The sequence below is a fragment of the Empidonax traillii genome, unplaced genomic scaffold, assembly GCF_003031625.1.
Source record: "Empidonax traillii isolate 1590-97213 ecotype Southwest subspecies unplaced genomic scaffold, ASM303162v1 scaffold498:size1131258, whole genome shotgun sequence".
Classification (NCBI taxonomy): Eukaryota; Metazoa; Chordata; class Aves; order Passeriformes; family Tyrannidae; genus Empidonax; species Empidonax traillii.
The window spans coordinates 1,023,486-1,039,836 of record NW_020955691.1 but is presented as its reverse complement, the minus strand read 5'-3'; the positions used below and the strand labels follow the sequence as shown (position 1 = coordinate 1,039,836).

Below are 16,351 nucleotides of genomic sequence, written 5' to 3'. Positions count from 1 at the left end.
AAATCCATCTGTGGTTTGATCTATTTTTTAAAAATTCTAATGCTGAAGAAAATTCAAAGAAAACATGAGAGGTGTATCTTAAGATCTGGGTCCAGGAGCAGAAGCAATGAAATTCAACTAGCTCATAGAAAGCTTTTTGATATTTAAGATTATAGTCACTGATGGTGAGATTCAAACAGTATAAACTGAATCCTTCTTTTTAATTAAATTTAGAGCATTTTCAAGCTATTGCAAGTAGATAACTAATGCTCTTTTACTGAAGAACAGCCCCTGCACAACAGCTGAAGGGATATCATCCCTAATGCAGGCCCTGATGAATTCCTGGCTTTCTCTCCAGCCAGGAGACCTGGGCCATACACTGCCCTGCATAGGTGGGATGTGCAGTTCAGCTTAGAGCCATTCAGCTGGACATCTGTCCCTCAGAAGCACCATGGCCTGCCACATGATTCCTGGAATTCCTTGTACTACAAGAATCACCCCTCCCAGAAATGGAATGAGAACAAATGACAGGTTTAGGTGAAAAAAAAACAGACCAGACCTACTTCTTCTGTGGGAAATATCAACTCCTTTACACTGCAGCCCCATCATTTCAAAAGGTGCAGTTGTCAGTCTTCCACCTAAACCTTCCTTCAAGCGTCACAGCCTCGACAGCAAAGTGATGATGACAACAACAATATAACAGTAAAATAATCTCTCTGAACAAAGCCATGTATTGGTCACCACACAGTGTCTTCTGAGTGCTGATATGACAACTCAGTGCCTTCATTAGTCCTACCACCATCAGCAACTCCACATTTTGATCTATCATTTCACGCCCAAGGACCTTCCATTAATTTTCCCTTTTTATTTATTGAGCTCCGATATATTTTCATGTTTATTTTTTACATCTGTCACAGAAACACCACTTACATATTTTTTTACTTCCAATTAAGTTTTACTTTGCCAAGGAATTCTTGTTGCCAACTGGCAAAGACAGGAGTAATGAGCACAGTATGACTACACAGAGTGGCTGTGGAAAAAAATCAGATAGGATTTCTCAGCTTGTATTTTGACCACATCTACTCTGTTTCAGTGGAATTATTTGAGGCCTTTTCCATTTAGAGATGGGGTAAATTTATTTCTGCTTTTCCACCTGTGCCTTGGTGTTCTTTTAGCTAGAAAAAAACCCAGATACATACCTGAAGATTCACTTGTAGAGGCTCTGGTTTTCTTTTTTGCTTCTGGTAAGGTCTGATAGGGCTGTCCCACAGGCTCATCTCCTTGTATAGTGGTCAGATCGTGCATACTGAAACTCCTCAGCTTCTCAGTTATTGCACCCTGGCTCTGAAATACAACAACAGGGTCCTTGAAAGCACAGCACAGGTTTAACTTTGCTGCTCAGCTGGGGTTAAGGTGTTTAAGCCCATGCTTCCTCGCTGCACTACAAAACACAGAACATACACATGCAGCAGATTTACATTTGCTTTAGGTATTGCTTTCACCCAAGTTCAACTGGAGGTCGCTCTTAGATGGCAAAGTTACACATAAACTGGCAGTTCCATCACAGATGCCTCACTGCACTCCTTTAACCTGAGCAAATAAGGGCTCCTTGGGTGAGAGGAAGGGTTTGAAAAGAAACACCCATCAGAAATGTTCCATTCACTTCAAACATGGCACTTCTCTAGCAGTTCTGTGTAGCAGGACTGAGTTTAACACTTCCATTTTGAAAAGCATGGATGAAGAGCATTTCCTGCTGTTTTATATTGTACCCTCCAAAAATCTAAATATGCAAAAGAAAGGGAAAACTTGTTAAAAATATGTATCATAACTCAAGGAACTAAGAAAGTGGCAGATGTAGTTGACAGAAACTTCAAATCACAAACACCAGAGGTCCTGCCTGTACTCCAGGCTAGCAGGTCCCCCTACTACTCCAGCTTTACTGACATAACAACAACCCAAAATTGAATGATACACAGGAGAATAGTTGATCACATGTGAACATTATTATTCCTTCTCCAACTGTTCTTACATCTCTTCTATATGGGACATAGAGAAAGTTCACTGTTGGAAAGAAGGGCCATGAAGCAGCTCTTTCATCTTACATCAGATGTTATCATTAAAGCACTGAAGATTAATTTACTGCATAAGCAACTATAAGAACAAGCACACAAGAACAAGGACTCAAAGCCATGTTAAAATAGCATTTAATTCTTCCCCTCTGTGGCATGAGGCAAAAAAAAAAAATCACCATTTCAGTGGAAGGTTGACAAGCCTGTGCACGAATCCCACTTCAAGCAAGAGTTCAAGACTTTGTTCCATTCTTACAAATGAAGCTTTTAAGTAAAAGCTTTACGTTAGCTAGCAGCAACAGAAATCTGGGTACTGTTCCACACACCTTCCTCTGCAACAGCACAAGGCAGTTCTTGCACCACTGGCCACAGCCATTTGTTCCCACTCTGATGACAACTGTTTGCATGTGGTAGACCAGCACACTAAACTATTCCACATTAAAAATAGCCATGTAAAGGGAAGAGACAGTGGACTTAAACTCCTTGAGCTTGCACAGCTACCAAAGGGTGGGGGTAAAAGTGGCTGAAAACTAACATTCATTTTCTAATGACTAGTCATTAGTACAGCATATAAAACTAAGTGTGCTACTCAGGCAAGAAGAACCTATTATAATTTTTATACCACTATTCACACATGGACACTGAGCAATAACAAAGAAAAGGTTTCTTGTGAGAGAAGTAGAAGCCTTAACTTCTCCAGCTCTTCCTACATACTTGTAGGATGACTCACAGTTCTCAAAAGCATGGGAACAGCTTGCCTTTGAGTTAAAATGTACTATGGACACTGCACAGTCTCTGTATAGAAGACTGTAGAAATTCTGAAGTCAATTTTATTCCCCCAAAATGGTTTATTTAAGGCAGATCTCTTAAGATTCCTCCTAAGGCAGGAGAAATCCTACCCTTTCACTACTTCAGTTCTTTTGAAGAGAACTGGAGGGAGAACAGCTCAGGGGATCTGCCATAACACAGGACTGTTGATCAGTCTGTGTCCACTGCTTCAAGAGAAGCAACAGGACATGAGTCTCAGCCCCTGAATACGAATGAATATGGAAAATAGGCCCAGCTGGTTCAGTAGAATCCACACAAATTCAGCACAAGTCCACTTGCCAAGTGTGAACAGAGTCTGCTACAAAATAGTGACAGAAGCTGGTTTTGGCCCAAAGCACAAGTATAGAAAGACACACTTGCATAACAGTTGCCCAGTAAGTTCATTCATCATATGATACACTACAAAAAGACATTTGGAAATTGTACAGGATAACGAATTTAGCCTATAACTAACATGCTAATGAGAATTCACATTGCAAGCCTGTATTTCTTATTCCGCTGTAGATAGAGGACAAGATCCAAGATGGAAACGTTCAGCCTTATTTTCCAGTGCAGCTTTTGGACAGAGAATTTTGTTTTTCAAAGGCGGGGGGAAGGAGGGGGGGAAGTCAGCTGTGTACCATAAAACAACACTGTGCCCTTAACCAAACTGCATGCTTGAGCTAGAGCTCCTGTGGAGCACTGCCTCGTTCAGGGAGGACCTAATGGAGTCATACAATGGGCCCTTCATTCCAAAAGCACTTGCCAAGATGGAAAGTTTTACTCAAGTTACACACAGCAAACATTAAGAAGTTTGAAAGGATACATACACAAATAAGAGAAGCAGCACATGCCCCAGAGTCACAGGAGGAATGGGGGTTGCACAGGCACTGCTGTGCAGGACAGTCACCATCACACTGTGCTAATCCTATGCAGGTGCTCCCTACGTTGTCCCAAGTCTCCATCTCACCCCCAGGAAGATCCAGTCTAGCCTAAAGAAGACTGATTTCTACTTCACTACACTACATAGACTAAGTGAAGGACAGACGTCACGGTGTTTTGTGGGGGGGTGCACATCACCACGCTCACACTGCATTTAGGACTCAAGAAGATCCTTCCACCCCCATGCCCAAAAGCAGCAGACAATTGCTTTCTGCTGAAACAAAGCATTCTGTGAGGATCTGGATTACTATCAGCTCAGGATGAAAGTCTGGCTGAAAAATATTAAATTCCTTCCTACAGCAGGAAATGTGAGATTAAATACCTTCTGCTGCAGGAAATGTGAGAGTAACATTCACATTTAGAATAAAAATGCTTTAAGAGCTTCAATACCTGGGATTGAAAGTTCATAGAGTTATTAGTGAGTGCTGGAAAGCAACGCCCAAAAAAACAGCAGGCAGAGCAATCCAACTGCAGGTAGAGCTGAAGGGGCATCTCCTGCTTCCAATGCGTGCCACGGACACGGCAGCAGCCATCACCTCTCTCCAGATACCCACACTCCAAGGTGCTGCTCAGGAGAAGGTGACAGAGCAGTCACCCTGCTTGCACTGGTGGCCCAGGCTGTCAGCAGCTCCTCCCAGTTAGGAAGAAATACATCAGGCTGCATCCAGCCCAGAGGATGCCAACTAAATTTGAGCACAAAGGATTGAGACACAAACATTTACAATCACAGAAGAACTTCAGTGCTCAAAATTTTATGTAAGCAAATGTTTTAGATGAAGAGTGAATCTGTTGTCTTAAACAAAATTCAAGTCTTACAGAATAATTTTGCTTTTCAATTTGATAGCATTTGATAAGACATGTTAAACACTTTTCATAGTCCACATTCATGACCAACATGAAACACTAATTAAAGCTGCAATACATTTCCAAAACAATTTTTTTAATAAATATATCCTACTTAAGGGTCTCCTTTCAAGACTACTCAGCCTGTAGCAAGCTATTAGTATTCAGTCTCATCACCTGCCCCTCGCAGATGCAGTGCCACTCTCTATTCTGTTATTGAGCTTGTCTTTCATAGTCTATATGCTTAACCCAGGCAAGTTGCTGTAAACAAACACCACACTGTGTCTGCCTCGGGACTCTTTTTGTTGTTTAAATTGGACCTGCAGCCCTCAGTGGCCAGGATCACAGATTAAAGCTGCTTGCCTTCCCTGGACAAGTTCTCAATGGACTCTGTGTCCACAGAGCTGCAGCACCCACATTCTCAGCTGCTCCCTCCCTGATCCGATCGGAGCTGACAGGGAATGACTCCTGTTCCCTCTCAGGCTGCAGAGGGGCTGTTGTCCCGTGAGTGACCTCTGCAGCAGGCCAGGCATCCCAGCAGGGAGGAGGATGAAAGCAGCGCTGCTGCTCACAGTGCTGCTGGCTGTGTGCCACAGCTGGCTGGGAGACACCTCCTTCCTCTGCCGTGCCCGGAGTGGGAACACGGGGAACTCCGAGCAAGGAGAAGGATACGCAGCCAGGAAAGAGGCAGCAGGCTCAGGGTGGCTAAAAGACCCTCAGAAACGCAGCCCTCAAAACATATGATCCTCACTACCAACACTTCACAGATGAGCACTGTTTGTGTGACCTCAGGAAGAGGGACAGAGCAGTTCACAGCTTCGTTAGCATCACCCTGCTCGAGGAGATAAAAGAAACCAATTGCCACTGGTAGCTCAAGAAGTCAAGTTTTATGGGTTGACAAAAACTGAAACGTGCAGATAACCAGCACCCCAGAGGACCTGAAAGGCAGATGCTCAAAATATAAGATGCATCAGTGGCACTTAGTGTTGTGGATATAATTACTGTTGAGTTGAAAGTGCTCCAACAACTTTTATGTCATTAAGGGCATCTTGTGTCCATTTCTTTCACTAAGAAAAGCTTCCTTTGGTATATAAAAACTCAGCATACACTATTTCATCTCTAAGTCTCCTGACATCAGATTTCACAAAGATTTCTTTTCTGACATGCTAACTTAACACAATTTATTTTGCTAATGTATGCTATTTAGCAGGTTTTGAGGCACTAAATTTTCTATGAACAGTGGCTAACTGATGCCAGCTAAAAATATCAGTATGGGAATGTAAGCTATAAGCCACTGCTCCTGCCAATTACATTTCGATTTAAATACAGCAGAGCAGGTTTAAATCTGTGCCAGATTTCAGCAGACTGACCTGGCTGGCTGCTCCAGCCCCCTAACAGAGCCAACCAGCCTTTTAATGGCAATCCCCCATTCCTTTGACAGCCCTTGGAGAAAATCACTCTTTTCCACATTTGATCTACAAAATATTTCAGCAAGTTTCCAAGTAATTTTACCACCCTCCCAAAGTCAGCATAAGCAGTTTGCTTGGATACTTCAGAGTCTCTTGTGACACAGGTTTAACCTCACACATATGTTTAACCTCTCCCTCTCCTAATTTGAGACCTGGTACATCAGAATAAGCACGCAGGCTTTAAAAAAAGTAAAAAAAAAAAACAGTGATGAAAGTGTGTCCTCCTTCCCATCAAAACTGATCCCACTAGCACAACTCCATTCTTGAAATCCTATAGCATGCTCCACCAGCTCATGCTGAAGGGATCATCTTTTCACCTGCTGGAGGCAGCAGTCAACTCTTGGAAAAATAGGGAACAAAAATCAAGAACACATGCATTGTGTCCATTTGCCTTCCTGGAGCAGTCACGCTCAGCTTTCTGAAATGACGAACTCCAGAGGCTTAACGTGCCAGAATAAAGGTTTTTCAGAGAGTCTCCTCTTTCATACTGTTTAAAAATCATGTCTATTTTAGGTCTTTGGTATTGTGGTGGTTGTTTTGCCCAATCATCTCATCTGCACTGAACTAATTCTGTACAAATATTCATGAGCATGTTTAACAAGTTTTAACAAACAGAGCAGGCATCTTGCCAGTCACAGCTGAATAGCAATGAAATCCAAACACAGACACTTTGGAAAAAGTTATTCATCATTTCAGAAGAAAGTGGGAGGAGATATTTGTGTTATTTATTTTACAGTATTTCTGTAACACCATATCCAACTGTAGCCAAACACGAGGAACACACACAAAGGAGAAGTATCCTTACAGGTGTAAATTGTAATAAATTAGGATTTGCTGTTTGGCAAAGAATTTGCATTTTAGCATTTAGCACAGTTCCTAAACTTTTTCCCAGCAGAGCACTTTGAGGGTTTGTTTAAAAAGCCTATTTTCACTCTGGATACTTTAATTCCTTTGGAGGTGCACTCTATTTTATTCTAGATTATTTTATGTCTCAAGGCAAAACTGAGAATTTGAATAACAAAAAACACCCCACAGTGATCAAATTTAATCACATTCTCAGTATTTTAAGCTCATTATGACCATATCTGAAAACAAAAAGTGATTATGCTACCACCCACATGTATCTTTAACAGAGAAAACAAACAAGATATGCAGGGCTATTTTTCGAAACCTTTTTGAGAAAGCATTTGAAAAGGTAGTTTTCAGAAGTGCCTTTGATTTATAGCACAAGAAGTTTATAAAGAAGCCCAATAATTTAAGTTAAATGCTATCTGTACCTACTCAACTTGGACAGCCAGGGATCTCTACAATGCTTTCTGTTACCTGCTAACAGAGTTCAGGTTTTCAGGGCTCTTACTGTGAATTCAGCAGTTTCATTTATTCCCAGGAAGAAATTAATCCTGACTGCCTTAAAATTATAATTTAACTTGGACACATATCTCTTTCTCTCCATACTGGTTTTTTTGTGTGTGTTTTGGTTTAAATTACTATTAGGTAGAATACACATGGTTTGAAGTTATAGTCCTTTCAGTGGGACACAAGCTGCTAGGAGTCCTAGGTTTAAGCTTTTATTTTGTTTTCCTACACCTAGAACCCTCTGAAATACAACTGAGGATGGTAAGTGTTGTAGCAAGGTAATTATCTGGGAACAACCACAGGTTACTTCATGATTTATTGGAAATTACATGACAAAGTAAGTGTATGCTAAACAGCAATAGGCAAGCTTATGCTTAGTGTATTAAATTAATAATTCACTCAACAAGTTGCAAACAAGTTAATCGTGTGAAAGAGAACTTTTATCCATGGTAGTAGTCTTTCATGCCTTAATTCATATGTGGAGTTACCTCAAGTTGATTGGAGAAAAACAGCAGAAAAGCCAGAAATCCTTTAAACAGTTTGTTTATCAACGAGAAAGCACAACAGAGACAGAAAAGAAACAATGGTCATCTTTACCAAAAGCCTGCTCAGAAAACTGCAGGGTGTCTTTTGAACTAGAGTCAACTGATCCCCATCAGCCAAGAAATAACTATAAGCCACCTTAAACTATCAAAGTATGAGGAGGAGTACAGTGCTACCAGCCGTTAAACGTGTTCCAGGTTTTCAATACACCTGCAAAATTTAACGTTTTTGTTTAGGAATGGCAAGTCCTCAGTACAGTTACACTCCTCTATATCAAGGTAAAAAACAAATAATGCTAGCAGAAAGTTACCTTTACAGCTGCTGTCACTGCAGCAGTTGCTGCCAAGTTCAACCCTTGCCTTCCAAAATTCACCATGGTCTCATAGCCTCTTTCTTTGGCCTGCACGATGTACTCATCAATCTCCTGAAACCAAAACATTTACATTTTAGAAGGCTGTTCCTAAGAGAGAAACGTTACCCCACAGTATTATTTTTCCATCAGTAAAGGAAGACAAAAATGTTTAAGAAAATATTTTATGGGATAGTTACTCTTGTCTTTGTATGTTGGTGCTTCATTCACTACAACTCTCTCATTTAAAGAGGATTACACCTGGTCAAACAAGAAGACTAAATAGATCACTTTTGTCCAGCTCAGAAATGTTGCAGCTATATAGCAAGTTCCTTAAAGAGAATAAGCTTGACTCGTTGGACAGAAGTTTTCCAAGAAATAACATGAAATCAGAGCTCCTTGGAGAGGTAGAGCCAGCTCACAAAGAACTTCCAGAGCCAGAGCTTTGGCATAGTTAAGTACCAAGGACAATAGTCATGGCATTTACCCCCAGCTGTGATTAAGTGCCTGGAGCTGGAGATCAAGGCTGCAAGGGACTTCCCAACAGCTCATAGGGAAACATCCCTTTAGCTTCCCAAGCTGCAGACAGTTTATAGCTCCACCTTCAGAAGGTCAAGATGACCTCACTGTTAGTAGCAATGGCCACCATGTCAGCTTCCTGATTTGCCTAATAAAGGCCAAGCCTAGCACTGACCTTCAGGAATGGTGTTTCTGGACTGTGAGGTTTCCCAGTGGCAGCCTTCACACCTTTGCTAATTGTTTTTTCCACACATCCAAACAGGATGCTGAAGAAGAGCTAAGCAGAGCTGTGGCCCTGTCAGACTTGACAGCTAAACATCCTTCAGCTATTTTTTGTTTGGGTATTTACGGCTGCAGACAAGTTTTCCCTTAAACCTCGGTAAAAAGTCTCTCCTCTTATCCTGTCCGTTTGCCCATCAGAAATGCCCTTGATGTCAGTCACCTGGTGAGTGTCATTACCAGGTTGTGCCAGAACAAATGGCAACACCAATAGCTTATTTAGTAAAGATGCGTTTGTGCTCCTGCACAGAGGACACTGCACGTGTTCCTGCAGGACAGAGTCAAACTGCATCACTTCCACTCAGCTCCTCGAAGGGCACCGGGTGGAGCAGGGAACACCAGGCTCTCTGATGTCACAGAGCAGGACACCGTCTGCTCAGGCAAGTTCGACAGCAGCACATACAGTCAGTCATGGGCTCAGCCAGTCCAAGTGTGAGCTGCCTGGCAAACCAGTGCTGCTGCTCTGCTTTCACTGTGCATCCAGCGACAGCATCACAGCATATGGCATGTCCATATTAGGCTTTAAACATCTCACAAGTTAATTCTTACCCTTTCTTTAGAAGAAAGCAGCGGGTGGAGAAACTTTCTGTAGATTAAACTTGCCCCTCTGGTATACGGAGAAAGGAGCCAGATAACAAAAGCTATCTTCAGTTCATAGTACAGTGGAAACCTACAGGCAAATTAAAGGTTGCACAAAATCAACAACTGCAGTTGCACAAAATCAACAACTGCAGTAAGAAAATGCACAGTAATTAATCAACATGAAGAGATCTTTTCAAAAAACACAATTATATATTAGAATATAGGATTCTTCACACACAAGTAGTTACATCAGACAAAAATTAAAGGAGTTAGATTTATGGATTTAATTTTTTTAACTGGCTACTGTAATTTAAAAAATGAAAACAGTTAATGTACTTGCTTTGCATTACACATTCCTGCACAGAGACATTCCAGCCCATCCTTCTAAGAGTTCCATTCCCCTATTCAATTTCTACAGCAAAGGTGGAAGTGTTACAGTCCCCACTTCAAGTGACAGTGCAGCAAACCTGAAACAGATGCTGCTCATCACATGCACCGAGACCTTTGCCTGAAAAAAGGGCTGTCAACAAGCACAACTTCTGTACACAAAATGAGTCATTACAAATCCGAGAACATCCCAAACAAACAGTTCCTTCTGGAGTTCATAAACAGCAGGCTCTTACCAGGAGACCGTTAGGTCGGTTATTGTTTCAGTGACTGTGTACAGAGCAAACACAATCCAATACATCATCCAGCGAACCTGAAAATGAAAACACCGTCTCCAGTAAGAATTTTGATCTCACCTTTACACAGAACACACTACACACTGTACAGTCTGTTCAGAGCTGTCAAAGCCAGACACTCAGCAGTATCTCAGTCTGCATAAACCAGGTTTCAAGTGAAGTTACAGGAAAGTCCTGAAGGATTTCTGTTCCTAAGCAGAACTGGTTGCATCTGCACCAAGCTCCGTGGGGTTCACCAGGGTCACCACCTCACCTAGGCTGGCTTCTCAGAATTGATTCTGCCTCTACAAAGCTTTAGTAGTAAGAAACAAACAAACAAACAAACAAACAAAAAAAACACTGCAAAGAGTTGGTAGATTATCCTAAGTATGAAGTTCAGTTCCCACTATAGCTCTACAGGACATTTCATTCTCTTCCCCACTCACCCATAAGTTGATACCACACACACCAAAGTCAGCATTGATGAGGCAGCCTCTGCTTTCACCTCACAACAGGAGTTATTCAGCCACACGTTGCCATTAATTTATCTCTGTGTGCTTAACATTATGGTCTTAACACAAAGGTAAGGCAGCAAAAAAAGCATTTTTATGGAAATTTAATTCTATTTATATGGTGAGAACCACAAAATTCTTGTTAATAAAGAAGCTCACATGCAAGAATGTTAATGCTTCAGAGACTTACAGCTGGTTTTGTTTGTTTTAAGGGTTACACTACATATCAGTGCTTTGAAATCAGACAATGCTCTCAAAATACTGGTTTCAGTTCGGTTTTATAACAGTTCACTAAATCTCTCATTTCTCTTGAACATTTGTTCAAATTTGGTCATCTAAGCTGGTTTTATCTTTCAGAATAAACACTGTAGGAGTAGTTAGTGCATTTGTCTTCTCCAAGATATCAGCTGCCCAATGCAATGTATTTCCAAAGTGGGTCAGTGCAAACCAACCACAGGTTATTTGTGCTAACTGAACATCCACATGCTCTTTACATTCCAACCCTATCTACGCTAGAAAAAAAAATCCAACAAGACAAAAGCATTTAAAAACAAAAATAAAAACCAAACCAAACAAAACCAAACTAAACCCAAAACAAACAAAACTGAATCTAACCCACCACAATTATTAGAGACTACTTTGAGTCCTAAATTCATAGTACTCTCTTTCAAAAGGAGGAATATATATACTTTCCTACAGAGGACATGACTCAGATTTAATCTTCACTTTTAAACCAATCTTTTTCTGAAGGGGACTTAAATAAGTACTCAAAACCTAATGATACACTGCTGCCTTCTTCATAGCTGTGCATTATGGTTTAAAACCACTTCCTTTGTCAGAACTTGAGACCCATTTATCTTAAATGCTTTTCTGCATTTCAATTTGAAAAGAAACTCAGTCATGTGATGACATTCTTCAGTCTCTCAGAGGATTTAGGTATTTCAAGCTTGAATAAACTAAGACAAACCTACACAACAGCTGAAGTCATTGCTGACAGGCCATGTGATATTTAGACTGGTGACCCTTCCATGAACCACAAGCAACACCTGAATAAAAATAAAATTAAATCCAACCTTGCCCCATCAACCTAAGCATAATGAAGTGCAATTTTTAAGATGCCACGCAAGACTGAATTTTTTTCCAATATATTTAATCCATGCTATTCTTTCTTTAATCAACACCTAATTATTCAATTAGGAAAAACAGTGAAAGTGGAATTTCTCTTGGACTGCTAGAAATGCTCTGCAGAACGGCACATGAGATCTGCCAGGAGTCCTGCTGAGGTCTGGGCGAAGATTCTATAAAACACAAATTATATTCAAGTACAACTAATGCATTAGGTACCAAAAGCATCCTTGACAAACAAACCTGAGTGACTCAAGGTGGTTTTCATATCAGAACAAACAAACAAAAAAAAACCCAAAACCAAAACATGAAAAACCAAAGGTCAGATTTTCCACCACCCAGAAGACTATCATCTACTTAATTCTCAAAGATGAAGTTACAGAAGCTTTGAATGAGTTTTGCTTTTTATGTTAAAAGGGTGATTACAGACTTGTTTTGTTAAAGGTGTTTTTTTTCCACCATCCAAGTGTTAAACTCATCTTTGTTGGCTCTGGTTGAAGCACATTCTTTCAAGTCAGGATTCTGAAGCCAGGATTTGAGAAGGCTGGTCTGTTCAGCCTTCTAAACTACATTTCAGATGCTTATTACAAGTGCTTTGGCGTAATACAGTGAAAAAACTTCAAGTATCCCAGTCAACCTCATTAAATCAGAGTCATTACAAGAACAAATAAATCTCCCCAAAGGCACAGATCCTAATTTCTAGCACCAAAGTCCATAAGTCTTTTAAATTACCACAATCAGCACAACGCTTTTTTCCCCTAGAAATAATCTTTGAACAGTTTGCTGTATCATGACCTACTCAAGTCGAGATGTCTGTTCTTTTTGTTTGTTTGTTTTCACCGGTGGAAGCAGGGACTGAGTTAAAAAATAGCACTGTTACAAAGCTCTTACAATCCAGCAACAAACACAGATGGCTCCTGAGCCTCAGGCAAGCCTGGAAAGGAAGTGTTCCTGGGCCAGGATGTGACTGGCAGCAGAGCTGGGCCATTTGGAAGGCTGCAGGTAAACCCACACTCTCTCTGTGAAAGAAAATGACCCAGCGGGGAAAATGAGAGTCATGGATCATGCCTAAGTCCTATCTGGACATTCGACCCAACCAGCAGTAGAGTGGTAATTCCCTGAGAGTCAGTGTCATTCCCTGCTAATGAAAAAGTCACTGTGATGGATCTCATTCATCTCGGCCCCATGAACATTTCGTATTCAAGAGTAACTTTTGAGACTGTTCAAAGGCTCACACTAAAGAGCTGGGAAAATACAATTACAGGCCCTACCAAGGGGCTTCTGGGTAAATGACAGCTGTCTTTCTTGGGCATCCTTTTTTTCCAGAGATACCAAATTCATAGCCAACTGGACAACTGAGATGAGCAAAAAATCTCAGCATTCTACAAACATTACTGCTCTTTTTCTAGAAAACATATTGCAAGAGGTAATGGTAACCTTTTAAATTAAAAATTTCCTTTATTTGAGTAGGAAACTGCTATCCCCTACTTAGCCTGTGGATCTCTTTTTGAAGAAGCAGAACAGAAAAGCAGATTATAAATTCTTTGCATTACAGACTTTCCTAGCAGGGTAAAGCAAGCATGAGATGGAGGGAATTCTGCTCTTGGTTTTGATGATTTTTTTTTTTCCTCCCATAAGCTTAGCTCTGGCAGGCACCAGCTCTGGCTGCACAACTAAGTTCTAATCAGCTTTACACAGACCACTCTGGAGCCCTGATGGAGTGACCAGACTAAATTAAGACATTCAAGGGGAGGAATAACACAACATTCTACTGCTCCAACCAAGGACAAAGTGGAGCCATCACACACCCAGACGGCAGCCTCAGGTCACAGCTGAGCTGCAGGACTGCCGGCCCTGCCCACCCTGAGTCAGGCAGCCCAGTTAAGGACAAGAGCCAGGACAGAACACAGACATCAAGTCAGGCTGCCTCTTAAAAGAGGGAAGTAACTCAGTGACCAAAGCTCCTTGTGACTGCAGCTGGGTAACATTCTTGTGGTTCTCATCATTGCTCACACTGACAGGTAATTAATTTAATAGCTTAATTCAAAACTGCAGTAACTATAATTGTGTTTTTCTCCCTCTTTCTCTTCTATCTGTTCCACTTTTCTCCACATCACCTTAACTGATTGTTTTTTCCTACCCTGGTTATATTTTTTTTCCTCTTTGAGGAACAGTAGATTAAGGAGAGCTGCCCTTTTCTCAGGTAGGTTTCTGAATTTCCCGTTGAGCTCCATACAATGGTAAACTGCTGCTACTCTTCTAGAGGTCAGTGAGAATCAATTTGTTGTTGCTTATACTTCAGGTGAAGGCAGAATTAGGAAACTTTCCTTCTACCCCACGCCCAAAACTGCATTACTTTGGGCACTTGGCTGAAATGAAGCTGAGACTTTAAGATTCACGTTACAAATTTTTCCAAAAAATATCCATATAAAGCATAGTGTGTTGGACATGTTTCAGCATGAAACTGTGAAGAGTGAGACACCTTAACTTTAGCCCTCCAAATAAAAGTCACAGGATTGCCACTAGGCTCACACAGGTGTTGTATCTCACACGAAGATCAACTGAGCTTTCAAATGATTTATTTCACTGCATAAGGAAAATATCACAGATGTATGTCAGCAGAGGCATGTGGTTAAACAATTAAAAGGAATGAGACTTACATATTCTTTCACATTTTTTGTCTTCACAGCTTTGTATGAGTAATATGCAGGATACAGCATCCCAAACACCAGCCTATTGGAAAATAAAGAGAGTTTTTAGGATCTGTTATGCTGTAGATGACAAAACAGTGACAATACATCATTAGAGCAATGCAGCCAACTTGATTAAAAAATCCCATTATCTAGCTTAAAAAAAAAAAAAACAAACCAAAACAAAACAAAACTCCACTGTGTTACAGGTTCTTTGGAGGAAGTTCCACGATAAGCAAAACTGGAACAGAAAAGGCTGCATGCCCTGAAGACAAACTGTTTTGTAAGACTGCTGGTAATAGACTGGTTTAAGTAAAACCAGTCCTGCAGTTTGTCCCCACCAAAAGACTCTTTCCACCCCATCGGTGCTATCAGACTTGTGATGAAGCATTTGAAAGAGAAACCATTTGTCTCTCACTTTTACAGATTTTTCATCTATGCTTTCCCACTCACTTGACTGTCGGGTAGAATCGCTTCAATTTAAAAAAAAAAGTTGTATTTTTAAATTTAAACAACAATTTATCCTCTGAATATGTCTCCCTCAAAGAAATGGTATAAACATGAACTGGGACAAAACAGAACTTGGAGAACACTTCTTCAAAAGCAACTGATCTTCAAGCAAAAGCTTTTTACAGTAACAGTAAGGTGGTCATAAAGCTGAAGATGATCTCAAGTTAAATGAGAACAGTAGCACAAGACAAGCACCATAAAAGTAGCTGATTTTCCCATCTAGCAAATCTTTGTGTTACTCAATACTGGTCAAATCAGGAGTTCGAAAAGCCCCTATTTTAGTAGTCATTTTTTCTTTTAAAGAATTCTTGCAGAAGTCACTTAAAAACCAAAGGACAGACAGCACATATCATTAGTGTTCAATACCACTGTGACATGGAAGTGTTGGAAAAACTGCCACTTGAACACTAGAAATGGGCAGATAGGACTGAAATGAAACATCAGCACATTTAGCCAGTAATAATAGGAAGCAGTGAAGTTTTTATCTCTGTCCAGCCAGAGCTGACATTGAAAGCGTGGCAGGATGCTGCTGCCAGCTGGCACCACTGCCTCCCTCAAGGGAGAGTCCTCGAACCTTCGTTAAAGCTACCAGGCAATTTTACAGCAGAAAAGCCAACTTGTCAACAGTGAGTGTAACTGAAGGTCAGCAAATTGGCTTTTACCCTCAATCTACACACGGTAGATCAGAGTACTGACAAAGGAGAGCTCCCTGCAGCTGACTGGGGAGCAGCACACAATTAACAGCCCAACGTGTTCCAGGCGTTTTCCTGTTTGCATCCCTACCTTCTACCATCTCAAAGCTGTCAGCAACACCTACTCTACACATTATAAGCACATCCGTCCTCTGGTATTTCAACAGTAACTGCACAACACACTTCAAGGATGTGCCCAATTACTCCCTGGTTTTTCAAATTTAAAAGCTTGAGTTGTTATTTTTAAAAGGGCTGTTTGTATTTCACACTGGGTATCAACACACTGCACTGACGTACAGACAAAAACAAAGGCAGTTTCCACAGATGGAAACAGATTTCAGCCAAGTAGGATGTCATTTACTTTATTTCACTAGTAGATATATGGATAATCCTGCTTACCAACGTAATTTCACTGCCAGTTGT

The 16,351-nt window shown here is 40.8% G+C and overlaps 1 protein-coding gene across 3 annotated transcripts in view; it reads right to left on the bottom strand.

Annotated features, from left to right (window-relative positions):
• REEP3 (receptor accessory protein 3) overlaps window positions 1-16,351 on the bottom strand; it is a 35,711-nt gene that overhangs the window by 6,140 nt on the left and 13,220 nt on the right. For all 3 annotated transcript variants that reach the window (XR_003572641.1, XM_027896473.1, XM_027896474.1), the window contains exons 2-6: window positions 14,697-14,769; window positions 10,361-10,437; window positions 9,705-9,825; window positions 8,319-8,432; window positions 1,179-1,323 (exon numbers count right to left, since the gene is read on the bottom strand). Coding sequence is in view for 2 of the 3 variants with exons in the window: in XM_027896473.1 (XP_027752274.1) it covers window positions 1,179-1,323; window positions 8,319-8,432; window positions 9,705-9,825; window positions 10,361-10,437; window positions 14,697-14,769 (530 nt within the window). In the remaining variant the exon portion in view is untranslated. The remainder of the gene's footprint in view (window positions 1-1,178; window positions 1,324-8,318; window positions 8,433-9,704; window positions 9,826-10,360; window positions 10,438-14,696; window positions 14,770-16,351) is intronic.